At 31.7% G+C, this 16,253-nt stretch overlaps 2 protein-coding genes and 1 pseudogene across 2 annotated transcripts; all 3 read right to left on the bottom strand.

Moving 5' to 3' along the window:
* Positions 1-699: 699 nt before the first annotated feature.
* LOC110290429 lies at positions 700-1,617 on the bottom strand (annotated as a pseudogene).
* Positions 1,618-6,636: 5,019 nt separating this feature from the next.
* Positions 6,637-7,572, bottom strand: LOC110289933 (olfactory receptor 10AG1-like). The gene has a single exon (XM_021156344.1). The coding sequence runs from the start codon at positions 7,531-7,533 to the stop codon at positions 6,637-6,639; it is 897 nt and encodes a 298-aa protein (XP_021012003.1). The 5' UTR covers positions 7,534-7,572.
* Positions 7,573-13,297: 5,725 nt separating this feature from the next.
* On the bottom strand, positions 13,298-14,275 carry LOC110289874 (olfactory receptor 10AG1-like). The gene has a single exon (XM_021156272.1). The coding sequence runs from the start codon at positions 14,273-14,275 to the stop codon at positions 13,298-13,300; it is 978 nt and encodes a 325-aa protein (XP_021011931.1).
* Between the last annotated feature and the right edge of the window lie 1,978 nt (positions 14,276-16,253).

Genomic DNA, 16,253 nt, shown 5'->3' with positions numbered 1-16,253 from the left:
TTTTTTTTTTTTTTTTTTATCAAAATTGTTCTGTAGTACAGCTTGAGGTCAGGCATGGTGATTCCCCCAGAGGTTCCTTTATTTTTGAGAATAGTTTTTGCTATCCTAGGTTTTTTGTTATTCTAGATGAATTTGCAAATTACCCTTTCTAACTCAGTGAAGAATTGAGTTGGAATTTTGATGGTGATTGCATTGAATCTGTAGATTGCTTCCAGGAGGATAGCGATTTAGATTTTTCAGCATTTTTATTAGGGTCCAGAAAAACTCATTGATAAGCCATTCATTACTTTTTGTCTTATTCAATAAGCATTTATTATTATATTTTTATTGGTAGTTATTGCTTCTATATTTGAGAATCACAGAAGATAGTCACAAAATAATATGAAGACTAGGGTAAATAATTATCTATTAACCTTAAGATATTTACATTGAATTTAAATTCTACCCATATGTTTAAAAGACAATAGAGATTATTAAAATTTTCTTCTTAAAGATAAATATGATTTTCAAAGATGATTCATTGAAGGTGGTTGATCTTTCTGAACACAGGCTAAACAGAATAAAATGCACAAAAGATTTAAATTATTACAAAATAAAAAATGATTGTCTTTTCAATATGGGAATAAAATATTTCATAATAAGTGAGATATCAGTACATTAGGAAAATAATAAACTTATATTCCTAAACATGGCCCTATTTTAGAGTATTAACTTCCTGAGTGCAGCAGTCATCTCCTTGTTCCTTAGGCTGTATATTACAGGATTTAACATAGGAATCACAACTGCATAGAACAGAGAGAACAGTTTGTCAGTTCTAGAGGAACACAAGGATGTTGGTCTCTAGTAACTGTCGCAGATCCATAAAACAACAGTACCACCAGTAGGGGGAATAACATGTGGAGAAGGCTCTTGCCCAACCTTTGGCGGTTGGCAACCTCAGGATGGTGGCAATGATTTTGCTGGTGGATGTAAGCAACAGTATAAAGGGGAGAGCAACCACCACTGAAACAACCACAAAGACAGGCAGTTCATGCACTGAAATGTCCCCACATGCAGCTTGAGTATTGGTGGTATGTCACAGAAGAAGTGGTCTATTTGATTAGAATTACAAAAATTCATAGAGAATATTTGATACGTTTGTACTATCTGTACTGGGATGCCTCCAAACCATGAGATTGCAGCCAGTTGTTTGCAAATTTTTGGGTTCATAACCAGAGGATAGTGCAGAGGGTTACATATGGACATGTAGCAGTCATAGTACATCCCAGTCAACAGAAAACATTCAGTACTTCCAAAAATAAGGAAGAAGCACAGTTTTATGGCACAGGGCATCAAAGAAATAGTTCGGTACTGCATCTCAATGTGGAACAGAGTCCTTGGGAGAGTAACTGATACATAACAGATTTCTAGAGAGGAAAAATATGCCAGAAATAAATAAATGGATTTCTGTAATGCCGGTTCCATACAGGTTACAAGTATTATGAGGAAATTTCAAATTAGGATAATAATATAAACTACAAAAAACAATGCATATAGAAATCCTTGGAGGTTGGGCAGGTCAGAAAATCCTAAGAGCACAAACTGCATCACTGTGGAAACATTGTCTATGGACTCAAGTTCTTCTTTTTCACCTGTGAAAAATATTAAATCACAAATATACATCACTGCTGTTTCTAGTCTATCAAGTTTTATGCGTGCTTTCTGAGAGCACATATTTTAGTTTTTTTTTAATAATGAAGTTTAAATTCCATTGCATTCAACGTATAATTAAACATATTTTCATAATTCATAAATGACCACATAGAATTTTCAGCTTCTGAGATATATTTTATTATGGATTTACATGGGAAATATACCTTATTTTCAATTGTATAACTCATTTGTCCTTTACAATTTTGAAAAGCTTGCCTATGGTTTTGCTGTGGTGTCACCAGGAGGTTTTATAGGGCTGTGTTCTGTGGAATCCTGTAATCTGAACACTAAAAATTAAAATGAATCTACAAAATATCACAACATATTATTCAGTTCTAAACGGAGTTTTCTTTCCTGTGTTTGTTATATGAATCAGCAACAATGCATTGTGCTTAGACTTTAATTTAGGGTATGATAAACTTTTTTGTATTAAATAATTTACTTTTTCATGAATCCTGCTACCCAGCTCTTATTTTTTTTTTTCCATTCAGTCTTACTAGACTCTCCCTTTCACTTCCTCCCTCCCTCCTTCCCTTCCCCCTCCCATTCTTTCTCAACCCTCCACTCCCTCGCCCCTCCTTTCCCTCCCCCTCTCATTCTTTATGTGTATATGCACACATACCTTTTTTTTGTCTTTTGCTTTCTTAACTGTAAATATTGATTAAAGGATTTGAATTGTCTCTATCCTTTTGTGTGACACATAGAATATTGCTTTGCAAAATAATTCACTAAATTACTAGATAAAGTACTAAAACATCAAAGTGACATATTTAATATGAAGTTTCCTCCCCAAACAAACAATTATTTGTGGCTGAACTTCTGACACACATCATTTGTATATTAAGTACATCATACATACATCATATATTTGCTTGAATGCATGCTCAGATAACAATTGGAATTTTGGGTATATATGTAGTACATTATAACTACTGTAGTTTTTGGTATGAGCTGTCTTGTGTTCAGAATATGTTGTGACTAATAAGAGAATGAAAATAAGTAGCAAAACATAAGAAAAGAAAAGAAGTAGCTTAGTATAAGGAGGACAGAGACCTCATCATCATTTGTTAACACCTGTAATATTAAGTAAGTCTGGACAATGAAAAAGGAAATTATTTCAAAACATTTTAAACTTAAATTTAATTTGGATTGAAAATATTCTAGAAAACAATGAATTACTGAAAATATTTTTTAAATCCTGTAATTATACTATAATTTAATTAGAAAATTATAGTACATATTTTAAAATCTCTGTAGTGTACCCTCACAGTAGTGACAGTAGAAAATGGCAGAAGCTAGGTGACTGGGAGTCATGTAGAGGTGAAGCTAGTATGACAATATAAATGAAACTATGGTTGTCTTAGACAAAAAAGAACATTGTCTGATTCTGTAAGACAGCAGAGACTTATATTCTGTTGCTGGTTAAAGCTGGTTAAGAACATTTGACAACACTTCTATGAACAAAGTGATCATAAAGAAAATATCCATAGTTGTGAAGACAATTTATCCTGACGGAGCATTGCACAAGGAATCAAGTCTGACTTTTATGACCCTAGAGCTCATGTAGTTTTACTTTATCAGAAAAGAATGCAAAGAAGCATGAGCAAAATAAAAAGTAGATGCTCTTATAAGAAATCTGACAACTAAGCTGGTAAGATATCAATAATTTAGTATGTAGTGATGCTATTAAGAAATAGCTTAAAGTCCAGATTGTTTATCTCTATACTGCTGTTTAGCAGTACACTTACATATTTATTCCAATTTAAGGAAAAAATAATACAGAAAAACAAGATGGGAAACAAAGGAAGCATTTTAATACAAGTAGGATAGGATGTAACTAGATAAAAATAATCTCACTCCTCTAACTTCCTTAACAGATATATAAAATCGACCTTTTTGGACATCCTATCGCTAGACTTAAAATATATAAAATATTTTAATGTTGCCTAAACAGATTATTTCTTTAATACATTTTGAGAGCTAAATAAAGGTATTTGTAGTGATGATAATAATCTTTACATCATAGAATTACTTTACCACCGATCACCTTCTATTTCTTACATGTAATTACTTAATAATTATATCCAGAAGTAGAAAAAGTCTACCTCAATCAGTGCTTGAAATGTAAGCATTAAAACTTATCTATTTCTGAGTTTTATTCTCAAGTTAAAAGTGTGTATATATAGTCAAAATAAATTTATATTTGACAAAATCATTTCACACTTACCAAGCTAATTCTAGGCACCATATAATACATAAAATTACTGTTTGTACCAAATAAGAGAAAGAAACCTAGACCTTTTTAGCTCTGAAGCTGATTTGAAAAAGTTGCTAACAGTTTTTTCAAATATCTTAGATCATAAATTAACTATACTCTTTAAGTGCTAAGTCTTGCTACTCTGGAAAACAACTTTTTTCCCATGCAACATTCTAACTGAGATACTAATTCTGCTTGTGATTCAAAGAGATAGTACAACCAAAATAATATCCAGACAGTTTAAGAACTTAATTAATGCATAGAATGTGTATTAATCAAATATACTCTGCTTTTAATCTTTCTTGATTTTTCCCATCCCTACAATTACCTTTCACTTTCACAACCCAATGCCTCTTTTCTCCATGACACCAGTTAGTGCCTAATATGTGTGTTTGTGTGTGTGTGTGTGTGTGTGTGTGTGTGTATCTGAATAAAAAAATATTTTTCTGTGATCCAGTCAGGGTTCTATATTCCCAACAGTATACAGATGGTGAGGAGTAATGACTGATAATAAGATGGCCCATTTTTTCTTTTATGTACAAACTGTAAAAAGCATGTAAACTATCTACACATAATTTCATCTGTAGATGGTAGTCCCAAAACCATAGCAGGAAGACAAAGTTTCTAGAAAGATAAATTTTATGCTCAACACCTAGATGACATGAAAAGATAATTTTCTAATGTTAGTATCCCTCTATTTTTAAAACTTATAGTAAAAATATGTGAATATTCAATGTTAAGATAAAGTAAACCACAATGACAGTTTTTCACTTTGCAATCATTATGAGTTACAGAATGCATAGGCATAACCTTTAAGTAGACGTAATCATTTGATTATGAAAGACATTTGATTAGGATGCTTGATGTAGGTATGGATTATTTTATGTAAGTAAAATACTATTTTGTAGATACAGAGACAAAAAGCCATTCTGTATTTTGATGTTTAATGATGGAAACCATATTTTACACAGTTCTTACAACACTTTTACAACATACCTCTTTGGGTTAAGTATAAAATTTAAACCTTTTCCATGTAAATTTATTATATAGTCCTATCTGTAACTAAATGATTGATGGAAATATAATTATTTGAACATTCCCCTTGTTCCATAATGAATTTTCAAACATTTTCTAGTCTTTTAAAATACTAACCATCAGAGTCAACTATCTAAATTTGACAGAAATCCAGTTAAATAATTTTATTTCATGGATTATACCTTAGACAACATAGTTTACATACTTTTAAAATTTTATTTTTATGAATCTAGTCATTAAGATTAAATATTATATTGCCATTTTTCTGTAAAATTGCATGTATGCCTGGTGATGTGAATACATTTATTCAATTTTTGTGTTAGTATATGTAGGAAGAATTATCCTTTATTCTGAAGCAGAAAGGCAAAACAAAATATGACTTTAAGAATTTTTAGATGATTTTATTCTTTATTTTATTTGTCAGTTGTTTTCACCAACTTTATACATTTACCGAATATACTGTGATCATATGATGTATGTTAGCCACACTTATTCCTCCCACACCTACTAATAGATTTCTTCCTTCCAATTATTTTACTTTATTTTCATGTTGTTCCTAAACCACTACATTTTATTTGGCTGCTAGCTCATAAAATGATCAGGCACAATTTTGCAATGGCAATACAAGTACAGTGAAAAACACAACCTCATCTAAAACAATTTGTAACTTTGGAAATCTTGTATAAGATAGAAATGTATGGATAAGTTAAATGAGGTTCAGTTTCCTCAGAAATATCACTTCAAAAGCTGAAAAATTTTGGTATCCCTATTCAGAATTAAAATCATGATAGTACATATATGCAGCTAAAACAGCTCTTTGGATTTCAGTGAATCCTGAAATTCCTCATGCCCTTGGATTTACATTTAAATTCATAGAAATCATCTTTGTAAACATGAGGAAAATAAATTAATTGAATTGTTGTTTTATAGAGGAGCAACAATAATAGCTGCTAATAGTAACATAGGATTATAATAATAAAGAAGAATATAAGAAAATATTGAATATGTTCAAAGTGCTGTGGTATACTACAAAATCATTGCATTCTAATTAGGGGAATTGATTGAAGTCTGTTTTCCCCTTAGTATTATTTTGGAAGTATCCCATAGGAGAGGGAACAGAATCATATAAATAAACTCAAATAGGAACTGAGCCTGTCCAACTTAGCTTTTTTTCAGAAATTTTTAGTAGGTCCAGAAAGACTCACTGATAATAAACTCATCACTTTTGACTTATTAAAAAAGCATATATTATTCTGTTTCTACTTGTAGTTATTCATCTATATACTTCAGAATCATAAAAAAAAAACTGACAGTAAATATAGATGTGCATATCTGGAGAAATAATAATCTGTTCACTTTAAGATGTGGGAATTATTTTTGAATTGTAGTCATATATATAAAAACAAAATTTGAATTATTAAGATTTTATTTTTTAAAATAATTACTGCTTTTTTTTCCAAAATGTTACATTGAAGATCATTATCTTAACTAATAGGTTTAAAAAGAAGAAAATGTACAAGAAAATTGAAGTTTGAAGAAATGCAATCTAAAATGGAAGGGATTGCCTTCTCAATATGGGAATAAAACATTTCAAAATAAGTGACTTACCAGTAGCTTAGGTAAATAAGAATGTTCTAAGTGTACACATGGCCCTATTTTTGGAGTATTAACTTTCTCAATGCAGCAGTCACTTCCTTGTTCCTAAGGCTGTATATTAAGGGATTGAACATGGGAGTCATAGTGGTGTAGAACAGAGATATCAGTTTGTCAGTTACAGGAGAATGCATGGATTTTGGTCTCAAGTAGGTAACTGCAGCAGATCCATAAAACAACAGTACCACCAGCAGGTGGGAAGAACATGTGGAGAAGGCTTTTGCCCGACCTTGGGCTGTTGGCAACCTCAGGATGGTGGCAATGATTTTGCTGTAGGATGTAAGCACCAGTATAAACGGGAATGCAGCCACCACACCTACCACATAGACAGACAGTTCATGCACTGAAGTGTTCCCACAAGCCAGCTTTAGAATTGGTGGTATGTCACAAAAGAAGTGCTCTATTTGATTAGAATTACAAAAATGCATGGAGAATATCTGACAAGTTTGTCCTATCTGGACTGGGATGCCTCCAAGCCAGGAGAATGCTGCCAGCTGTGTGCACTTTGTTGGGTTCATGACCAGAGGATAGAGGAGAGGGTTACATATGGCCACGTAGCGGTCATAGGACATCACAGCCAGCAGCAAGCATTCAGTAGTTCCAAAAACAAGGAAGAAGCACAATTGTGTGGCACAGGACATCAATGAAATTCTTCTGTCCTGTTTCTCAATGTCGAAAAGAATCCTTGGGACAGTCACTGATACATAACAGATTTCCAGTGAGGAAAAGTTTGCGAGAAAAAAATACATGGGTTTCTGTAATGCAGAGTCCATGCTGGTTACTAATATTATGAGGAAATTTCCAATCAGGATAATAATATAAAGTACAAAAAACACTGCAAATAGAAACCCTTGGAGGATGGGCAGGTCAGAAAATCCTAAGAGCACAAATTGCATTACTGTAGAAACATTGTCTATGGACTTCAGCTCTTCATGTTTCACCTGTGGAAAATATTAAATCACAAATACACATCACTGCTGCTTTTAGTCTAGTTTAATGTATGCTTTTCTGAGAGTACACACTTTAGCTGTTTTCTTTTTAATAATGAAGTTTAAATTCCATTCCTTTAAAAATATAATTAAATATATTTTCATAATCAATATGTGACCATATAGAATTTGGTCTTTTTAGCTTCTGAGATATGATTCATTGTGTATTAACATTGGCAATATACCTTAATTTAAGTTGAATAATTCATTTGTGTCTTTAAATTCTGAATAGTCTTTCTTATAGTTTAGTTTTGGTTTCCCCAAGGTAATTTCAAGGTCTGTGTTCTGTGGAACCTTGTAATTTGAACACTAAAATAGTAAAATGAAACCATAAAACATCACAAAATATTACTTAGTTCAAATTGAACTTCCCTTCCAATGTAAGTTATATGAAAACTGCAGGCATGATTTCTGTTACACTGTTGTTGTGGAGTGAATGTCTGGATTGTCCTAAATCATTTATCTTCTCATGAATCTTGCTCTCAGCAGGCTTATTTTTTTCCGTTCAGTCTGTGTTATCATAGACTCTGTGTGTTGTATGTGCACAAGTGCATATTCATGCTTGTGTTATTTTTGTTTTTGTTTTTTATTCCTTAATTTGATTAAAATATTTTACTGATCCCTACACTTTATTTGCAACACATTGAATATTGGTTTGCAATAATAATTTATTAAATTACTAGACAAAATAATAATATATCAAAGTGGTTGTTACATATTAATATCCCCCCTGTGCCAACAAACAATTACTTGTAGATGAAGTTCATTTGCACATTAAGCATATTTTACATATTTATCTGTGGGAATGGTCACATAAATTTGGGAGCACAAATGTGAATGAAATATTTCATTCTCATTCTTTCATATGTAAGTATACCATGAAATATTTTTTGGTGTGTGCTACCTTATATACCTATTATGCTATGAATAATAAGAAAATAAAAATAAGTACTTCACTATAGGAATAAGAGAGCTCATCACAATTTGTTAACACTTATAAGTCTGGACGATTATAAAGGAACACATTTCAAAACATTAAATATAAATTTAATTTTAGTTGATATTCTAGAAAATATTGAAGGACTTATGTCATTAATATCTTGTTATTAAAGTATAATTTTAATTAGAAAATTGTGGTAAATGTTTAAAAAAAAATCTTCGATGTGGTCTTATAATACCAACAGTAGCTAATCCCAAAAAGCTTAATGACTAAAAGTAATGCAGAAAAGGAGCTAGGTTGACAACGTGCACAAACCTGTGTTTGGCTTAGGAAATAAAATTCTACTAGAATTCTAGTAGTAATGATTCTATTAGATAAAAGAGACTTTAGAAATTTATATTATGATGTTGGTTAAAAACATTTGACCAATATGTTTATGAACATAGTCACCATAAAGTATGTATACACATTTGTGAGGACAATTTAACCTGAATGAGCATGACTCAATATAGTAAATAAGACTTTTTTGACTCCAGAAGTCATATGATTTTTAACTTATTGGATAAAATAAAAAGAAGGAGCAAGGAGACAAGTAAATGCCTCACAGGGCATCTGACAACTGGGCTGCTAGGATATCTCTAATGTAGTAAGTAGTGATGCTACTAAGGAAGACCTTCAAGTTCAGATTGTGCGTTCTCTACACTGCTGCTTAGCTGCACAATCATTCCACACTGACAGACTCATTCCAATATAAGGAAAAGACTACTATATGAAAACAAGATAGAAAACAAAGGAAGCCTTTTAATACAAGCAGGAGAGGACGTAAGGAGGTAATAATATCCTTCCTCTAACTTTCTTAACAGTTATATAAAATTGAGCTTTTTGACATCTTTTCTCTAAACTTGACATATGCAATATATTTGAATATCTCCTAAACAGTTTATTTTCTTAATAAATTTTGAGAGTTAAATTGAATATTGGTAAAGATGATAATCTTCTCTACATAGAATTACTTTGCAACAAAATACCTTCTATTTCTTTCATTTATAATTGTATCCAGAAACATATAAGGTCAACCTTATCAGTTCTAAAAATTTAATCACTAATAAAAAAAATACTATCATAGTGAAAATAAAAATTTAAATCACTAAAGAAGTATCTAATTCTCTGTAATTGAATTATTTTTTCTGGTATTAAAATGTTGTATACTTGTACAAATAAACTTGCATTTGACAAAATCTTTTCACACTCACATATTTGATTTCTAGGCTCAATATAATACTTACCATTATTGCTTGCACGGAAATTGAGAGAAACAAATATACTTTTCAGCTTATGAAATTTATTTGAAACAGCTCCTCTAACTCCCTTCTCAAATATCTCAGATTGAACACTTGCTATATCCCTTAAATAGTAAGAGTTGCTACCCAGGGATAAACTCTTTTCCCATGAAACCTTTTAATTGAGATACCAATTCTGCCTGAGATACCAATTCTGCCTGTCATTCATGGAGTTGGATACAACAAGAAAAGTAATATCCAGACAGGTTATTTTAAGAATTCATTACAAGCATATAATTCATTTTGATCAAATTCACTCTGAATTTCATCTTCTTTAATTTTTACTCTTTACCACAACCATATTTCCATTCCAATACTCAACCCTCTTTCTTCTCCCTGAGTCAAGTTAGTGCCTCCTGAATATGTGTGGGTATAGAGACATATGGCTGAGTAGAGCAAGCCATTTAGACACCACATCACTAAATAAAATGTACTTTTTCCTCCATCCAGAAGCAATCAATTGCTGATAACCTACCAGATATTTGGGGTTTCGTGGAGCCCTCCCTGCTCCATACTAACAGTTACATTGGTTTGACATTTTGCAAGTGCATGCAGTGTCAGCTGCTATGAGTTTATATTTGCTACAGTCTTATTATGTCCAGAAAATATTGGTTGGTTTCAGATGTCAACTTCCTCTAGCTCTTTCAGACTTTCTTCTTCCTCTACCACAAACGTCTCTTACCCTTGAGAAGAGTAGATGTTATATAGATAATTCATTTTGTGCTGAATACTATACATTTTCTTCTTTAATGCACTTTGCCAACAGGAGTTTGTATTAAAGCATCTAATACAAAAGCAAATATTGAGATGATAGTTGAGAAATACATCAATCTGTCTGATGTTTAGGATCTACAAACTTTTTTGGCAATCATTATGTAATGTGACATTGGGAAACATCGATAACTTACGACGTTACATTATTTAGGAATTAAGTGTGATATTCTTTAAAATGGTGACAAATCAGCAGCTCATTAGTATAAAATGAATTTTATTTTGTATCATTAAAAAAAAAGGGACATCAGAGTCTAGGATTGTTCAGGCAGATATGTGATCTGCAGCCCATCTTTTCCTTTTCCGGGTCTTGTGGTCCAGACAGGGATGTTTATTCCACACATTAAAAAGGTGATGAAGATTAGTTGCTGGTAATAAGAAGTTCCAATTATTCCTTTTGTATGTATAAATTGTAAAACACATGCAGAATGTCTACACACAATTTGTTCCGTAGAATGTAGACCCAAAACCATAGCAGGAAGACAGAGTTTCTAGAAAAAGCAATTTCTTATCCAATCCCCAGAACAAAACAAGTTTCTGTTGTTAGCTTTGCTCTGTTTTTCAAGTTTAAAGGTCCAAAAGTGACAATAATAATAATGCATAAGCAATGACCAGGTTATGTCAACCAGAATCATATTTTTTCACTATAGAATTATTATAAATTATACATTGCATAGCCCCTATATAGACATAACCATATAGAACATAGTTGAAAATCACAATGGATTAAAATGCTTGATGATGGATAAGCAACATTTTATGTAATTAAATACTAAATGGTAGATACAGATACAAATAGCTATTCTGTATACACATTGAAAATAATCAATATGCAAAAGTTACTTATTTCTCAAATTTTGAGTTCTATAATATGTCACTTATTCTCCCCTAGGTATAGAGAATAAAATACAACCTTAAACATTATACTAAATATGCCTATACATATTTTCATGGTTAACAATAGGACTTATATTTTATATTTTTTATGATCCTTGTAAAAGTCTTTGAGTAAAGTATAAATTCAAAGATTTTATGTTCATTTATTATATAGTCCAATCTGTATCTAAATGTTTTGGGGTAAGTATTATATTAACATTTCCCTTGTTAGATTATGAATTTCCAAAGATTTCTCAGTCTTTTAAAAATGCTATCATCAGAATCTATTATCTAGAATTTGCAGCATTTCAGTCAAATAATCTCCTTTCGTGGACTGATTTTATCTTTGATAACACAGCTTATATATTTTTACCAATTTATTTTCATGACTAGATGTTAAGCTTTGATATTTAAGTATATTAACCATTTGCTGTAAAACTATATACATGCTTGGGTGTTGTGCATGTGTTTATTCAATTTGTGTATTACAATATGAATGAAAAAGCATTTTCTGTTTATTTTAAAGCAGAAATACAAAATTAAGTATGCCTTTTTAGTCAGTTTTTTAGTTTATCATTTCTTTTCAACACTTTTATACATATATGGAATATATTGAGAGCATATTACTTCCATTATCCTCTCTTACTCCTCACACCTGCTGATTCTTTTCATTTTCCCAAGAATTCTATTTTCATGTTGTTCTGTAACAACTAAATTTAATTAGTCTGCTTGAATATATGTGCCTAGGTGGTCATGAAATGAACAGGCACATTTTAACAATGGCAATATCACTGCAGAAAAAGACACAACCTCCTCTAAAATGAATTGGTACTTTGGAAATGTGGTAGGAGATAGATCAAAATGTATTGGTATGATGAGTGATGTTCAATTTCCTCATAAAAACCTATCTAAAGGCTGAATAATTTTAATACCCCTACTCAGGGTTAAACGCATGATAGCACATATGTGCAGATACAACATAACTGTTTGGACTTCAGAAAATTTTGAAATTACTCATATATGTTTCACATTTAAATTCATAGAAATCATTTTGCATACATTAAGAGGCAGAGAAATAGACATTTGAATTGTAGTTTTAAAAAGGAACAACAACAGAATCTCATAGTAAGATAATCTAGGGTTATAATAACAAAGGAGAAAGTATGTGCTAAAACACTGAGCATGTTTGCAGTCCTGTGTGATACCATAAATTCATTCCATTCTGATTAGCAAAGAGGAAGTAGGTCTCAACTTTCCATTTTAGTATTATTTAGAAAGGATAGATACTATAGGGGAGCAGAGTCATTTAAGTGAATAAACTAAAAAAGGAACTGAATTCATCCAATTTTTTTTCAGAATTTTTAGTAGAATTAGGAGAGACTCATAATTAACTTTTGGACTTATCCAATGAGTATGAAATTTTCTAGTTCTATTGGTAGTTACTGCCTTATATACTTCAGACTCATAGAAGACCATCAGAAAATATGGGTATGAGAATTTGGGGAAACAATTACATATTAACTTTATTAATATCCAATTTTGAATTCCACAATATATTATAAAATATATAAATTATTAAAATTTTATTTTTAAAAATAAATATTTTGTGATGGCTCATTGAAATTTAAGATTGAAGAAAATGCATTTTGAATTTGAAGTTATTGACCTCTCAATATGGAAAGAAAACACTTCAAAATAAGTACATTACCAGGAAAATAAAAATCTTCTATGCAAACACATGACACTATTTTTGGAGTATGAGCTTTCTTAGAGCAACAATCACCTCCTTGTTCCTAAGGCTGTATATTAAGGGATTGAACATTGGAGTCACAATGGTATAGAACAGAGACAGCAATTTATCAGTTCCAGGGGAATGCATAGATTTTGGCCTCAAGTATGTAATGGTGCCAGACCCATAAAACAAAAACACCACCAGGAGGTGGGAAGAACAAGTGGAGAAGGCTTTTGCCCGCCCTTTGGCTGTTGGCAACCTCAAGATGGTGGCAATAATTTTGCTGTAGGATGTAAGCACCAGTATAAAGGGGAATGCTGCCACCACCATAACAACCACATAGACAGACAATTCATGCACTGAAGTATCCCCACATGCCAGCTTAAGAATTGGTGGTATGTCACAAAAGAAGTGGTCTATTTCATTAGAATTGCAGAAATGCATAGAAAATATCCAACAGGTTTGTCCAATCTGAATTGGAATGCCACTTAGCCAGGAGCCTGCTGCCAACTGAGTGCACTTTTTTGAGTTCATGACCAAAGGATAGTGCAAAGGGTTGCAAATGGCCACATAGCGATCATAGGACATCACAGCCAGAAGGAAACACTCATCAGTTCCCAACATAAGAAAGAAACACATCTGCACAGCACAAGCCAGCACAGAAATGTTTCTATCCTGTGTCCAAATGTTGAACAGAATTCTTGGGACAGTCACTGATACATAACAGATTTCCAGAGAGGAAAAATTTGCCAGAAAAAAATACATGGGTTTATGCAATGTATGGTCAAGCCTAGTTATTAATATGATGAGGCAATTGCCAGTGAGGATAATCATATAAATGACGGAGAACAGTGCAGACAGAATCCCTTGGAGGTTGGGAAGAGCAGAGAATCCCAGCAGAACAAATTGTATCACTGTAGAAATGTTGACTTCTGCCTCAATTTCATCATGTTTCATCTGTAGAAATGATTTAGTCAGAGTCTGAGTCATTTCTGTCTTTAGCTTTGTTTCCTTTTCTACAATCCAAGAATGGTTTTCAATCTTAGTTATCCATCTTCTGTACAAATTCATTGCTGCTAATAAGTGTCTGTGCAAAACCTCATGGTTTATCATTCTTAAGAAATTTATTAATTTTTACTGTATTAATAAATTTTATTTATTTTATAATAATAAGATACATTGTTTTAATTTATAGTGTTTATTTAAACTCACTATTCTTTAAATTTAAAATATATTCAAAATAGGCTCCTTGATTTTATATTCACAATTTACATATGTTTTCTCTAACTCTCAGTTTATTTTTTATATTCAAATATATCATTTTTAATCTAAAACAATTTTGTAATAAATATAATATCTACATAACTATTTTCCTTCATTATTAAAACTGATGACAAAGAATAGAATACAATAAAATATTTAAGTTTCAATAGTAAACAATAGAATAAAACAAAATATTACTTCAACTTTAGTGTAAAATATATAAAACCAGCAATCAATTCCTTTTCAGATTTTACAGTGAGTAGTGAGAATGACTATGGTGACATATGTGTAGACAATCTCAACAGTGACTCTGATAGGAAAGGACCTATTCAAATTATATCCTTATTTCATTTATGAACTGATTGCATCTTATAGTTTGTGTGTGTGTGTAACACAGTCTTAAACCTCTCAGCTCTTCATGAATTTCTTCTCATGAAATTCCCTGCCTTCAGTGATTTTCACTCTGTGATGTGGTATTGCATATAGGTTTTGTGCTTGGGTTGTATACATTTTCATTTTCTTATATCCAAATCTATATTGTGAAAGTTCTAAAAGGTTTTATTTGCATCAGTTTGTGATGCAAATCTTATTATTTAACAAAAGTGACTTAATGTATTCTTAAAAAATTATGAATAAGCCTATCCCAATTCAGGCTAATCCCAAGGGGAAACAACAGGTGATTATTAGCTCCAGAATCTCACCTGGTAAAAATTTTGAAATTTGTGTCTGTAAATGTTAAGTGGCTTTGAGTGAGGATCTAAATAAAATTATACTATTTCCATTATCTCTTGCAGAAAGAGAATTTCATATCAGTGATTTGATGTGAACAATACTATATTTATTGTGTTGTTATTGTATTTACAATTCTCTGGACAAGACAATTACTTATCACACTTAACACACTTCCTAACCTTCAAGGGACTCTGTCTGCACTGTTCTCCATCATTTACAGGATTATTCTCATTGGCAATTGCCTCATCATATTAATAATTAGGCTTGACCATGCATTGTAGAAACCCATGTAATTTTTTTCCTGGCAAATTTTTCCTCTCTGGAAATCTGTTATGTAACAGTTACTGTCCCAAGAATTCTGTTTAACATTTGGACACAGGATAGAAACATTTCTGTGCTGCTTTGTGCTGTGTAGATGTTTCTTTCTTATGTTGGGAACTGATGAATGTCTCCTTATACAATGTTTACACTTATCTGTACACTTACACAACTCTACTGATTAAAGTTTGGAGCTAAACATTGCAGAAAACCCTGTAGCTGTCTCAGAGAAGTGAGAACTTTGTCGAAGTTACAAGAACCTGGGAGAACTAGGAATTGAGGGATACAAGGTAAGGTTCATTAGTGGAAGGTAAGTTCTAGTTAGAAGTATAAGTTGCTTAATGCTACCCCACAGTTGTGATTATCAGAAATTATATAATATTGTTTGCTAAAAATATTTAGATATATTTAATCTAAAAGTTAGGCACACTTTTAGTAAAGAACATTATCCAAAATTTAATATTATAGAATGATGTACATCAAACTCCTACACTGTACCCATAAAACTTCTGAATTGTAATGTATATGGTTAAAATAAGTGACATAAATGACACTAGGAGAAATGGGAAAAATGGATATTCTCATACACAGAGAAGGATGTGGGAGAGGAAGAGAGAGAGGGAGAGAGAAAGAGACAGAGACAGAGACAGAGAGA

The sequence above is a fragment of the Mus caroli genome, chromosome 2, assembly GCF_900094665.2.
Source record: "Mus caroli chromosome 2, CAROLI_EIJ_v1.1, whole genome shotgun sequence".
Taxonomy (NCBI): domain Eukaryota; kingdom Metazoa; phylum Chordata; class Mammalia; order Rodentia; family Muridae; genus Mus; species Mus caroli.
The sequence above is the reverse complement of the archived record's forward strand: the minus strand, read 5'-3'. Positions and strand labels throughout refer to the sequence as shown.